At 39.4% G+C, this 14,120-nt stretch overlaps 1 protein-coding gene across 7 annotated transcripts in view; it reads left to right on the top strand.

Annotated features, from left to right (window-relative positions):
- The window catches only part of MAP4K3 (mitogen-activated protein kinase kinase kinase kinase 3), a 72,345-nt gene that overhangs the window by 50,655 nt on the left and 7,570 nt on the right, over positions 1-14,120 (top strand). For 6 of the 7 annotated variants that reach the window (XM_015856989.1, XM_015856986.1, XM_015856985.1 and 3 more), the window contains 7 exons: positions 2,950-3,034; positions 3,985-4,064; positions 6,737-6,797; positions 6,879-6,996; positions 9,486-9,544; positions 12,241-12,344; positions 13,168-13,339. In XM_015856989.1, coding sequence (XP_015712475.1) covers positions 2,950-3,034; positions 3,985-4,064; positions 6,737-6,797; positions 6,879-6,996; positions 9,486-9,544; positions 12,241-12,344; positions 13,168-13,339 — 679 coding nt within the window. The remainder of the gene's footprint in view (positions 1-2,949; positions 3,035-3,984; positions 4,065-6,736; positions 6,798-6,878; positions 6,997-9,485; positions 9,545-12,240; positions 12,345-13,167; positions 13,340-14,120) is intronic. The other variant, XM_015856984.1, reaches the window with a different exon arrangement.

Genomic DNA, 14,120 nt, shown 5'->3' with positions numbered 1-14,120 from the left:
CCTGAATGCTGCACTTGTAAAATAAATTAAAGTCTGTACCAGTGGAGGTGACCCATTGTTGCCAAGGCTGAAATGGCACCACTCACCCCTCACTGCTCACATCCTCTGTTTGATCTCCATCAGTACTGAGCAAGTATAGATGATTGTTAGTGAGTGCCTTTTTTCTGCATGGAGGGATTCAGTTCCTTGCCTTTGTTCCATATTCATTTCCATGTCAGACTTGCCCCCCTGATGCCATTCTGTCACACAGCAACAAAAAGTAACTAGACATTGGTGGGAAGGTTCAGCCTCTACTGCTGTACCAGCAGCATACACCTGTGATATTGTGATCCAGCATCTTAACATCAGAGGCATTATTTTGGAGCAGCCCTTGTAATGTTTTTGTGCACTTGTCACTGCGTTTCTGGTCAGACCTGCCGTCAGAAAAGCTTGTGCCTCCCTCTTACTTGACTGTTTCTGCTATGACCTCTCTCATCCTTACGTTCTAGAGTGTGCATTCATGTAGTTGTCCTGGGAAACAAGTGGAGTATTGATGTGCTTAAAAGCTAAGGTTTTTTTGCTGCATTGCTTCTGAGCCAGATCAATTTTTCATCTTTAGATAAGAAAATAGAATTACTGCTAGGGCTGTACAAATGATTACTTTTTTCTTTTTTGCTTATGAAGCATTTTAGGGGAGTGGGAAGGGCTGAGGCAGAAGTCCTGCTTAGGCTACTTAGAATTGTCATCTCTTGCATAAATATGTAGGTTTGATCCAGAGCTCCATGTTCTTCATACACTTAGTATTGTTATTTGAGGTCAGTTCTGTTTTAATAAACTAAATTCCTAAGTGAATGTGTGACATAGGTGTGCGTACATGTAGTTGGTGGATGGTAGCAATTTGAAAGTACTCCTGGCATTAAGAAGAGCCCTGTCGTGATGGCAAAGAAGAAATAAGTAAAATTAGTAAATGGAGTGAGAAAAAAGGTAGAGAATATTACTTCACATTTTGAGCTGTTGTTTATGTTGAACACTTAGTACAAGCTGCATGGACCTGCCATTGGAGAATGACTGCCAGCTGCCAGTATAATAGAGCTAGAAAAGAGACTGAATTAGTAGAAACATTTCTGAAGCTGATTAAACGATTCCTTGTTACTGGACTGCTCTCTGTATATTCCTGCATCTTTGTAGTATACTCATTCTGTGGTTCTGCAGGTCTTCAATGTGATTATTAACTCTTTCTCTCCTTTCCTTATCATAGACTTTTACATACAATTAGATTTTTCTAACCATCTGCTAAATAGTAGAGACTCACTTGTGCCCATCTACCGCCCGTCCCCATCAGTTGCCAAATAATCGGTTGCAGATAAGTATGTTGCAGTATGTTCCTGCCCTCAAAAATAGCTGGGTCTTCTGGGGCTCTGTTTACAGTGGTATCTATGCACGGCTGTCTGTGACTCTGGAGACTTGGTTCAAATTTCTTAATAACCTGCTCTGGTCGTGTGTTTTTTCCCTGCTATTTTAGGTGGCTTGCAGCTCAGAGGAGACATCATATATCCTACCAGTGAGAGGATGCCTTGCCTCCTGAAATTCCTTCCAGGCTTAAATGCCTTTGTGGCAGCAGGCAGTCCAAGCTGCCTTTCTTCAGCCTTTTATTTTGTGTTTTTGTTTTCCCCTCCCCCCTGGCAACTCAGTTTAATATTTTGTTCTGTATGATTCTCAGCTGTATCCTTGGGATTTGTTTGATATTTGGAGATGATATCCTTAGGCTCTGTTTACCCATCCAAAGCATTTGCAGCAGCATCTTGGCTCTGCAGGCTTCCCAGAGATCAGGGCTGAGAAAGGCCAGAGAAAAATAGTTGATTTCTTCTGATTTCAACCCCGTTTTCTTCAGCTGTCTTTATATTGCAGAGCTCAGCTAGGTCCTAGCAGGGAACACAGCCCTGCCTGCACTGTGCAGCAATTCTTTCCAGTGCTTGGAAGAGAGTCAAGGAGAATTGCATAGCTTGTTACAGGAGTGACAGAAAGGCTTTTCCTTCTTTTTTCCAGGAGATTACTGCCTCAATCGTTATCTGAATTTTTGGTGTGCCTTCAGCACCCTGCATGCTTGAGAGGCTTCCATGAACAGCTCAAAAGATCCCTGTATTACTTTCATTCATATCCTCCCCTCCAAACTCCTTGCTGACAAGGGTTTGGGCAGCATGGGAGTTGTCAGTACTTTGAGATCACTCTGTGTCAGTATCTTCTCATTTTCCTGCCTCATTATCTGTATCTTACCTCTTACTTATGCTTTTACATCTGTGGAAGGTTCACCTTACTGTCTAGCAAGCAGCCGACTCCCTACTTTCTTCTGAGACTTATCCAGTCATGCAGCAGTGCTGAAGTCTTTCCCCTTTTCCTTGTGCAGTGAGGTCTTCAACATTTTGCTGATGCCATTAATGAATTTCATTTTTCTCTTGTGGCAATAAATACAGACCAACCTGTAGTCTTCCTGATAGTGATGTGAGACACAGAGTTCGTATCTGCTCATATTTGGAACAGGAATGCTTATGAGTGGCTCTTGTTTGCCTACATGAATGATAGCATTTCACTTTGCTGATTGTACTTCATCAGTTCTTTTCATCTACAGTACTACTGATCCGCTCTGTTTTGTAACAGATTAGTATGGGCAATTATAAGTGTTGGAGTATGTGCTGGAACAGTAATTTTAGAGCTACTTCACAAATGCTATTTGTGGCATATTTGTTCAGAAAGGTCTTTAATCCAGAACGTAACGCTTTTAAAAGCCAAATGGACAGTAGAATAAACTCAACCATGTTCATTTGCTGCTGTGTTGCGTAGATGAGATTATTCTCCACCAGACAAATGAGTCTACTCTTAACTTGTTACTACTTTTAAGTCAAAATAATTTCATTGAAAATGCCATGTTTTATTTTTATTTTACATGTACATGTATATAATTTTTTTTCACAGATGGGCGCTTGCTTTTCAAAGGTTTTCAATGGCTGTCCGTTAAAAATTCATTGTGCAACATCGTGGATAAATCCAGATACAAGAGGTAGTGTATTGCATATCTTTTGCCAGTTTTTTGTACTCTCCTAGGATTTTTAGAAGTGTTCAGATGAGCAAGACTACTCTCCTTAAGATATCTTTTAATATTTAAGTAGGCAGAAGTTCTTGCTTCTCTGTCATTCTCTTGATGTATGTTTTTTTTTTTCCCTACATCTTCCTGGTTGTACAAGCTCGAGCATCTCTTCATTTTTCCATGTGTTTTATTAGTTTATTAAATAGCTTGACAAAAGTGAAAACTGGTAGCAATGAACTCATATTACCTTCAGTTTCATCTTTAGATTTTAGGCTGTTTAGACAGATGCTGCTGAACCACTTAGCAAGAAAATATTTAGTTTTCATAGAAACTGAAAGAAAGTCGGTCTTTGCAGCTGACATCTTCTCAATATGAGATCTTTGACTGTCCAGATGCAAACAAGGCCATTAATTAACTTCAGCCGCAATCACAGTAAACAGGTGAATCATACTTGAAGTGAGGCATATATGAAGTACTGAAAAAGCCTTCCAGTCAATACTGCTGTTGATGTACTCCAAAAAAAAAAAACAAACAAAAAAACCCAAACAAACACAGATGTGTCTAATATATATGGAAATGTTTAAGTCAGAAATCTGTATATGTGGTTTCTTGCTTATGGTTGTGTCACTGTTGCTTTTTCTTCCTAGTTAGACAAAAACAAACAAACAAAAAACACAGCTATTTTCATAAAGTCTTAGAACAGCTGCATCCATAAATACTTAAGCTTCCTTGGAAGATTAATTTTCTGTTCTTTGATCATAACTATAATAGGTTGTTCTGTTTTCCTGTATGTAATTGCTTTAGGTCTGTTTTTGACAAAGGATTTGCAAAGAGGGATCTTACTTAAAAGAAAAACAGCAACAGAGTAACACCCTCCTTCCTTAAGTCAATATTGCTGGACTTGTTCTTGTTTGTGTTTGCAGATCAGTACTTGATATTTGGTGCAGAAGAAGGTATTTACACACTGAACCTCAATGAACTTCATGAAACATCAATGGAGCAGGTATATGTGTTCTGGTATCTTTATAAAGACAGTAACAGCCAAAACCACCATCTGACACTTTGTAGCCACTGGTTAACCTGGTGTGATGCTTCTAAGAATCCTCTTCACTGTAGCTATGCAGACACTAATTATACTGAGTTTTACCTTAGTGTTTACTATTGAGCATATGTTGCAATCATGTATAATGGTTTTTTTTCCTAAGTTGAACCATTCTTAAGTAGGAGGTCTGCACATATTAATACATTGAATTTCACCTTAGTGCATTATCTTGGAGTTCAGTGATTAGTTCAGTGGTGTCAAATTTCCCTGATCCAGTTGGTTTGAAAGTTTGTTTTCCTTGAAGTTGTGTTACAAGGTAGACTGTTTAAACAAAGGTGGTGTTTTGGCTACAGGGAAGCCAGATCTTTATATACTAGATTCCATTCTTTCAGTCTTAAAAGCACTTTTGCTGATGAGACTCAAATTAATTGAACCCCCATTTCAAAATTGTTTTTGCAAATCTGATAAATAGTGATTTATTTATTTTTTTTTTATTGTGGGGTCACCAGGGAGGGGAAATGCCAATGGCAGGCTTTTCTGTGTGGTGACTTCTTCAGCTCTTCGGTTAATTTCTAAGAGACTTATTTTCTTTCCTGCCTTCTCCCTAACATAGGGAGCTATGCATCTGCCATCAAGATGGAGGAATTTGCAAGGACAGCCTTTGCACTGTAAGCTGGAGGCACTGGTGTTTGTTCATCTTCCAGGGTCCAGACTTTGCAGAGGTGTCTATTGTGTAGGGGAGAAGGCCTAGATAGCTTGCACTGAGCTCCATGTAACCCATAATCGTTCAGGTGCTTGAGTTTACTTAGTTCAGGTACCTCATTGTTGCTGAAGTTGTTAAATATACCCTGAGAAATATCGCTAATAGAGTAATCCCTGCAGGCCCAACAGACCTACAGAAGTTTTTGAAAGATGGCAAGGAAAATAGGTACACTGGAATTTATCCTCTCATATCTATCTTTGTTTTCTTTAAGTGCCGTGTTCTATATTTCATTGTCAAATGAGACTTTAAGGAAGCATTTTTATAAGTACTTAAACACAGAGAGGTGTTGATCAAAACAGCCAGCTGTGTGTAAATGGAGGAATGTGTGACAACGCAATCAGAGTATTTCAAGTATTGCTGTTTTTCTCTCTAATCCTATGATTCAAACACTCTAAGGTCACAGTGTGCTTATGCAACTGTGGAAAAACCTGCAAATTAAATTTGGATGTATCCAGACTGTTAGGTTATTAGCATAGGTTTAGGTTCTTTATAGCATGTTCAGGCTATGAAAAGACTTTAGGAACAGAACTGTGTCCTCTGTGATACTATTTCTAACATAGAATCATAGAATGGTTCAGGTTGGAGTGGACCTTAAAGATTATCTAGTTTCAACTTGCCACCACCCAGCTCAGCCTGGCCTGGGGTACCTCCAGGGATGGGGCACTATGTGCCAGGGCCTCACTGCCCTCTGAGTGAAGAATTTCATCTTAACATCTAACCGACATCTCATTATTTGTGATAACAGTCAAAAAGGTTTCAACTCAAACAGTATTTTTGAATTCTCTTTCACTTCATTATTTACTCTCTAGGTCTAGACAAAGTATTATTCTTGGTTATTTTCTACTTCGTTTCATTCCACTGATAGACAAAGCAGAAATAGTACACGTTTCCAGAAGGTAGCACAGCTTCAAGATGATATTTAACTTTCCTGCAGATAAAACTTTCAGTTAATTTGCAGATCTCCTCAAATTTGTGTTGTCGTTGTTGTGATAAAGAGTAAAGGAAATGGCCTGCAAGGTTGTCTCTCTAACCCAGTGGTCTGTTTCCAGCAGTGGCAGGAGGAAATGCTTATGAGGTCTGCTACTGCCTGATGGCCACTCCCCTCAGGCTCCTCTATGGTCATTGAATTAGACTTGTTGGAGGGTACATCTCTGCCTGTTTGCCTTTGTATCCATTTATAGGCCTGTTGGACATGCTGATACTGTCTGTTTCCATGATCACTTGTGGCAAGAAGCTCCAGGAGTTATATGAGAGGGGGAAAAAGTATTTTTAATTTTTCTTTTTTCTTAGAGGATGTTTTGATAATTGCAGGCCCTTCTTTCCAATAATTGTCTGGTAATTTGATTAATAGCAGTTCTGCCTTGACCATTTGTTGCATTCCTTGATTGCTTAAGAGAGATGTGTAATCACATGAAGATTAAAAAGTCATTTGAAGTGCCAGATTTAATTATTTTAAGATATTTGGAATACTACGGGCTTTAGAATAGTGTTCGTTTTTTACCACAGTTTTGTTGTTATGTGTTTCTTCCCTGAAGGAGAAAGGCTGGTGGTGATTAAAATTTCTGGGGAAAAAATGGTTCGATCTTTATAATGATGCTTTGCAGGCTAATAGTAGTATACACGAAGATGTGGGTATAAAATGTTCCAGTTGTCTACATGTTAATGTGTATGTTAAATATAATGTGTGTGCCTAAGGTATACTTAACTCTGGAATCCAGGTAAATATTAATTGTCTCAATCTAATTCTGTTGCAAAGAGCAAGTCAGTATTCGTTTTGTCCTGTTGTCTATGAAGACATTGATTAATCAATGTAACGTGTTTATATTTTGTTTATGATGAACTAAATGTTTGGTTTTCTTCCCTTTATTAGCTATTCCCTCGAAGGTGTACGTGGTTATACGTCATGAACAATTGCTTATTATCAATATCTGGTAAGTTACACTAACACCTCTGAGTGGTAGTGCAGGTATACGTTTGTTTTCGTATTTGAAGTGTTTTTTTCTAATTTCCAGGTAAAGCTTCTCAGCTATATTCCCATAATCTGCCAGGACTCTTTGATTATGCAAGGCAAATGCAAAAGCTGCCTGTTGCTATTCCAGCACATAAACTCCCTGACCGAATACTTCCCAGGTAAGTTCACCTCATCAGATAACATCAGAACATCCTGATTCTAAGAATTCAGGGTATGGTTGTGAAAGTCAGGGAATCCCAAACAATTTGGAGCTCTGTTCACGCATTTCCATAAGTAACTCATGTGGGCATTAATCAGAATGTAGACCTCCTGTATCTACATGAATTGAGATGTGAATATATTTTTAATAAAGAAATGGGGTTTGGTACATTTCATCTTGTTGCTGTGAAGCCTCTAGTTTCTGGGCATAGCTCTTGGAAGCTATCTTAGAAGTATGGCAAGCTGTGATCGTACCTGTGAAACAAAGTCTTGGGTTAGTGTTGTACCTGCCGTGTTTCAGGCAGGCAGAAACAATGATCTTGAATTGGTTACTTGTAAGTGTTCTTGGCACTTGTTTTCCATTCTATCAAAAAAAAAAAAAAAAGAAAAAAAAGAAAAAAAAAGTTAAATGGATTTCCCCAACTTATCGTCGGGGAGGTTATCAAGGTTAACCTTACTGCAGAAGGAATGGGCTGTTGGGCTGTTCTGAAAGCTGGGCAAAATTGAACTGGAACACAGATTTCTCTCACATCACTGGCAAGTCTTTTCTTGCAGGCCAGAGTGGAAGGTATTACAAGAAAATTTTTGTCCCCAGATGCTTAGAGTGCATCATGCATACAGTCCCTCCAGCATTATTTACTAGCAAGAGCATGCAAAACCCCATAGACTGGATGCAGTGCTGGCTACCAAACAAGCCTTCAGAGCTCATTCAAATCAAGGATGGTAACACTAATCTAGTTTGCAAAGCAACTTGACTCTTAAAGGGCATAGTGAATCATTGGATTTTCTCATTTGACATGCTTTTTTGTTAGGAATCTGTTTCATAGCAGACCTGATTCTCAGTTACCTTTGGTACTGCTGCCAACTTGTTAACATTTCAGATCTGGGAAAGACTTTTTGTTCAGTCACCTGCAAGCATAGTGGTGTAACACTTGTCTAAGAATGGTGTTCTTCCTAGAGGAATTCGTAGAGATTTGTATTGAAATGTTTTTGTCCATGGGTCAGCACAAGTTCAGCTCCTTTGTCTTCCAGACTAACTTCATCTGGTTGGCTTTGGGTTGAGGACTGTAAATGCGGTGGGCTGATAAGCAGAATAATTACGTGGGTCACATAAGGAACAAATTCAGATCTTTTTCGACCTGAAATGATACCTCACCTAAATTCCACAAGGCTTGGAAAAATTTCCTGTTCAGTCTTGTTGCATCCCAAGAAAAATGCAGTATAACCTGACTGTACAAGTGCCAAGCTAGTCATTCAAAAGCAGGACAGATTCATTTAGATAATCTGTTTTTGTTGCCTTATCCTTTAGCTGTAAGGCATCAGGGTAGTAACATTAGCCAGGCAGTCTACCAGAATTATGTTTGACTTATGTAGAAGAGCATCGTTTTTGTTCCTTACCAAAACACGAAGTACGTTCTGCAGCAAGATCGTAGTTACTATAGTAGCGAGTACAATATGAAATAATGAGGAGAAATTAAAAACAGCTTCCTGCAGAGAAAATACAAAACAAAATAAAACTTGAAGTTATTATGTAAGTTTCAATATGGTCATCTGCCAGATGGTTGAAGCTCAGAATACGATACTTGGTAGCTAAGCATTCAGAAACAGAAAATAAGTCTGTGGTAAATCTCTTGTCCAGCTTCCTTATTTTGAGTATCCTTGAGTGGGTCCTTTCAAGCCTTTCTTGACTTCTCCCAGCCTAACCTTGTGACTAATGCTATTTTTGTGTGTCTCAGTCCCAGTATGTTATTAGTCATTTCTGGACAGCTTCATTTGAAATACTATGCAAGTGTTTTCCTAGTTTCTAGCTTTGACTGCAGCATCAGTCTGTTCTTCCACGTGTTCCCATCTTTTCTGCACTATCAAATGAGTAATTTTCACTGTTGAGGCTACTGTGGTCAACCTTCGTATAGTTTGTTGTCATCTAGTCTGTTCAGAAGTATAGATTCCCACTTCCAGCAAAGGACACCATCTCCTATTGCTTATTTGATGATTTTTCAAACAATTATTTCACTGTTTCTCAGTGAATGTTCCCTGTACAAGAAATATAATCTTGCAAAACTGCCTTCCTGTCTTCCTTCAGACCTTCTCTTGAAACTCATGCTGCTCTGCCTACGAAAAGCTTTGAAAAACCTAAGGTGTGAGTTTGCAATGACAGTGGCTCAGCAAGCTATTACTACTATGCTCTTATTTCCCACATGCCTTTGATGTAACAGTTTACAGATTGTTTTCTAACTACGTTCATAATGCTGCATAACTCAGCAACATCTCAGTGCTTGAAAAGGGATCATCTTGTGTGTTCTAGGCATGTTGTTTTGAGAAGAGAGAGACAAATAAATACATGTTTTGTTTTTGAGATGGACAAACATGATTTTCACAGCAGCAACTTTCTGAAAGGAAATTCAGTCGCTATAGTTGACTGATCGATAATTCTGTGTTTATCTTGCAGGAAATTTGCTGTGTCTACAAAAATTCCTGACACTAAATGGTGTCAAAAATGTTGTGTTGGTAAGTAAAGATCTGCAGAATAAGCTCTGATAAACAGTGCAAGTGGTAACAATTGTAAGACTTGTTACTTTCCGGAGAAGAGGCTTTTCTGTAATTATTGTGGAACTGTGCATCTGCAAACAGTGAACTCATTCACATTAGTCCCTTGCATTTAGGCAGTGTAAACTTCCCCATTTCTCTTTTAGTTTTTAAAGATAAAGGCAGTTCTCAAGAAAATGCAGAGAAGCAGAATGCATCGAATTTAAACCAGCCCCCTGGATGAAACCAATCTCCATGGATGGAGCGTGACCTCTTTAAAATAAGTTATCAGGTTAAGTAGCCTGACTTCCTAGCAGGAGTTCCAATTATTAATACTGGTTGCTGAAAACAGAGTATTTCTGAATCTTTAAGGATGATCCCTGAAGTATTTATAATATCTTCCGAGTGCCAACTGCCTAAAACTTAAACACATAATCTGTTAAGAAATGTTTTGAAAGGGGAAAATGACATTGGGTCATTTCCGTGTCAGAGTTGTAAGTTCCATTATCAGTTCTTTGGTTTGAGGAATTATACAGGAGGTTTTGAGTGGCAGGTGATCCTCTGTCACTTACCCTGATGAAAAATGAAAGTCTCCCTAGTTTTGCTAAGGAATTTCTTACCTACATTATCACTTCTCTGCCCAGTTTGCCTGTTAAAACTTGATTTTTTGTGGGATATAAATCCTCTAGGGTGTGGTAGGGCGTTCGCACTGTGTACTGTGTACATCCAGGCCTTGCCTTAGTTGAGGAGTCTGGTCTATCTGTGAATGTTTATGGATGCTGAAAGAAAAGTCCCAGCTTCTCCCTCCTTAGTGTACTGGATGTAATCTTAGGAGTGTGGAGTGACAAAAGGCAGATCTAAGGGGAGAGGTGACAGATCCCCCGCCCTGGGCCCTGCTTACTACGTGCAGCCTGGGTCTCTATTGCTGCGGGTGGTATATGTGATGATCACTTTGGCCTAGGGAAATCTGCAGGGCCGTAGGAGGCAGAAAAAGACCAGAAGTTCTGGTCTTCTTTCTCTTGTTTACAGGTGTTGGTAATTGCTTGTTCTGTGGTTTTGCTGCTGAGTTCAGCCTTACTGAGGGTCATGGCAAGTGCAACTTGTCTTTTGCAGTTGGCTTGGCTGGTAGCGAATGAGAACTTGGATTAATGAGATTGAGCTTTAGCGTTTCAGGTGCCAGTGTATTGCTAGTGGATTTTCATGGCAGTGGGGTATTAAGAGCATGATTTGTCATGTATGTAGATCATTCTGGGTTAGGGGCTTGTTATATGATCCTTGTGGTTAATTACCTGATGGCTGGTGGCTAGTTTGTTGCAGTTTGAGATCTGATCTTTAGATAGGTCACTCTGAAAGTAATGGTTCCTATTTATTTCCTCAGAAATGACAGCAGATTAAAGGAGTGGAATAATGTTATTTGATAGAGCGAATTCTCAGCTACAGAAAACCATCAACTATGCTTTTTTGTCAGCAATGAACAAGAGCTCATATGCTGTGCTCATAAAAATCTGCACCAGCAGAGGTGACCTGCTGTTGTCACTGCTGAAACACACCACCCACTGCCTCACTGTGCTCACATCCACTGTGTGCTCTCCATCAGTGGTTAGCAAGCGTTGATGCATGTCAGTGGGTGCCATTTTCTCTCTGTGGAGAAATTCACTTCTGCTCTTCTACTTCGTGTGCACTTCCATATCAGATGCCATTTTGTCAGACTGCCCCTCTGCTGCCATCCATCATTCAGCAACAAAATGTAATGGGATATTGGTGGGAAGGTTCAACCTCTACTGCCATACCACCAACTTCTTCTAACACTGTGGGCCAGTGTAAGGAAATAAGAGGCATTACTTCCAGATCAGCCCTTGTGGTTCTTAAGCGATGCCTGCGTATCCATTAAGAAGTGAAATTTTTTCATTATTGTACAATCACATTTGTTTCACAGTGCTCACTTTTTCAACTTTATCAACCTCTTTCCATTTTGTAACTGAGCTTTGATAAAAAGTAGGAAGAAGTGCAGTTGAGTGGAAACTGTGTCACTTCAAAACTGGATTTCGTGCTGACCTGCAAGTGCTTATTAGGAATACAGTGCTTGGATTTCAGACTTGCCATTATGGTACTTAAAAAAACATCTGAGCAGTTCTCAAGTGACAGTGACTATCAATACCTACTGTGTCTGCATCTCATAGGGAAAAAAAGACTGTTCCTTAACAGCTTCTCATGGTTATTTGGAGATAATTTAGCCAAATCAACATGCTGGAGCAAGATGCTTAAAATGTGCGTGCATATGCCTTTATTATTATTATTATTTATAATAATGTTGTTATTGTTTAGCCTCTCTAAAATAGTAAATCCTGTCTACCAGTTCAAGAATCAGCACTCAGCTTTGAGCTGAAGATGTCAAATGTGCCACAATTCCCTTGGTGAGAGCTGAAGTTTTTGTGGCTTATTTGGCACAAGCTGCTAGTTTGTTACACCCAGTAGAAAAGCAAGCCCTGCTCCAGTCTGCTCACTGCTGCCATTCTCCAAGTATGGATGGTGACTTTTCAGCAGCTTCCTTTTAGGAGAAGTCAGAGTGGGATAGGAGGAGTTATTTTCCAGAATTACATGAAGTGTTATTTAGTTGAAAATCATTTATAATTTGCATTTCCTTATTGTACCAATGTTTATTACTTCTTCTCTGACAGTGAGGAATCCCTACACAGGCCACAAGTACCTTTGTGGAGCGCTACAGTCTAGCATTGTCCTGTTAGAATGGGTTGAGCCAATGCAAAAATTCATGCTAATCAAGGTAATGTAATATGATGAAATTCCCTGGTGTTTGATTCTGTCTATCTTGCAGTGATTTGTTAAGTATTAGTTGTTTCTCGTGTTATTAAAAAAAACGGTAAGTAAGTAAACTATTTATTTATTACCAGGCATACGCTTTTGTTTCTGTTAAATTATGTTGAAGTTAACTACTCAAATGTCTCTAATATGTATTTACAGACTTTAGAAATATAGGAATGTTTTGGGTTTGGTTCTTTTTTTTTTTGAATGTTCTTCAGAAGAAGAACAAAGGTCTCTGTATGAGCATTGTCATTTAGATAAATGTTAAAAAAAAAACAACAAAACAACTCTGTCCTTCAGACTGAGGCAAGGGCAAGTGGAGAAATAACATGGGTTAAGAGTGCGCTCGCTCCCATGCTGGAGAGAAGGCAGACACTTGTTCAGTGCTTTGTGACTTTGCAGGTGCCCAGAAATCCTTATTTTCTCCCTATCTGATACCATCAGAAAAGGTGAAACCAAGGTGGGCATGTGTTTGTAGCTGCTATGACTTGATGTGCCTGGGAAGCTAGAGCTCCATGGCCAGGGAGAGCAGGCCTGGGTATAGCACTCCTGTTCTCTGAGCAGCTGCACAGAGCACGCATGATGAAAGACATTCAATCTATTTTAACCAAATCAGCATGAGGGCTTTTTAATCTTCTCAGCTTAGGCTTTCTGTATCTATCAGTTACTGTTATCTGAAGAAGTAAGTCTGTGGGATGAAATTTACGATACAGTTTAAATAGCTAATAGTAACTCTGACTTAACTTGCTTCCCTCCTAATATATATTTTTTGTTTCTTGATCTAGCACATAGATTTTCCTGTACCTTGTCCACTGAGATTGTTTGAAATGTTGGTAGTCCCTGAGCAGGAATTCCCTTTAGTTTGTGTTGGTGTCAGTAGAGGAAGAGACTTCAACCAGGTGGTGAAGTTTGAGACTGTCAACCCAAATTCTACCTCTTCGTGGTTTACAGAAACAGGTTTGTGCATGCTGTTGTGAGTGCTTTCAGAAATGTTCCTTACACTTCTGCTTTGGTTGAAGTACTAGAAAGGTACAGCTGACGAGAGGAGTCCAAGCACCTGTCCATCTCTAGTCTGAGTGCTGTCTGAATGGGGAGGCCGCACCACCTGAACAGCAGTAGAAACTCTTGAAAGGGAAGTGCACTGAGATTTTTGGTTCTGAAGTTTGCAAACATCTCTCTAAAGCTGGGGGCAGCAGTGAGTTGAGTCCAGTCGTAGCTTGCAGGTATAGAAGCAATAAATAACTTAGCTATTGCTAGGCACACAGAGAATTTGTATATGCCAGCACAGGACAACATAGGTGTGTACGGCTAATTAGTGATTCCTTCCTAGTTCCTTTTCATTTTATTCACATGGATACTCTAACACTGTCCAAAAATACTTCTTCAGCCTCCTTGAATCATTTGTGTGTTCTCTCATTATGTCTGTTACTTTCTCCTATTTGTTTAACACTAATTTAAGCTCTTGGTTTCTTCTTCTCCTCCGCTGACAGGGGGGCAATAATGCAATCAGATTTTTTTTTTTAATGTGTTTTTAAGTGAGGAGAGCATTTAACTTGGTCTGATTTTGTTTGACATTGGACATTTTGTTTGTAGATGTCTGATGAAGACGTGGAAAAAACAAAAGTAGCTGCCATAAAGTTTATTGCAGGGGCTTGCTTTCTGCCCTTTCCCTCCCCTTCCTGTTGCCTTCAGCCAGTGCAGCACATGCTTCTACATCACATTATGTGGGTGCACAGAT

The sequence above is a fragment of the Coturnix japonica genome, chromosome 3, assembly GCF_001577835.2.
Source record: "Coturnix japonica isolate 7356 chromosome 3, Coturnix japonica 2.1, whole genome shotgun sequence".
Taxonomy (NCBI): domain Eukaryota; kingdom Metazoa; phylum Chordata; class Aves; order Galliformes; family Phasianidae; genus Coturnix; species Coturnix japonica.
This window is presented reverse-complemented; position numbering and strand designations above follow the sequence as displayed.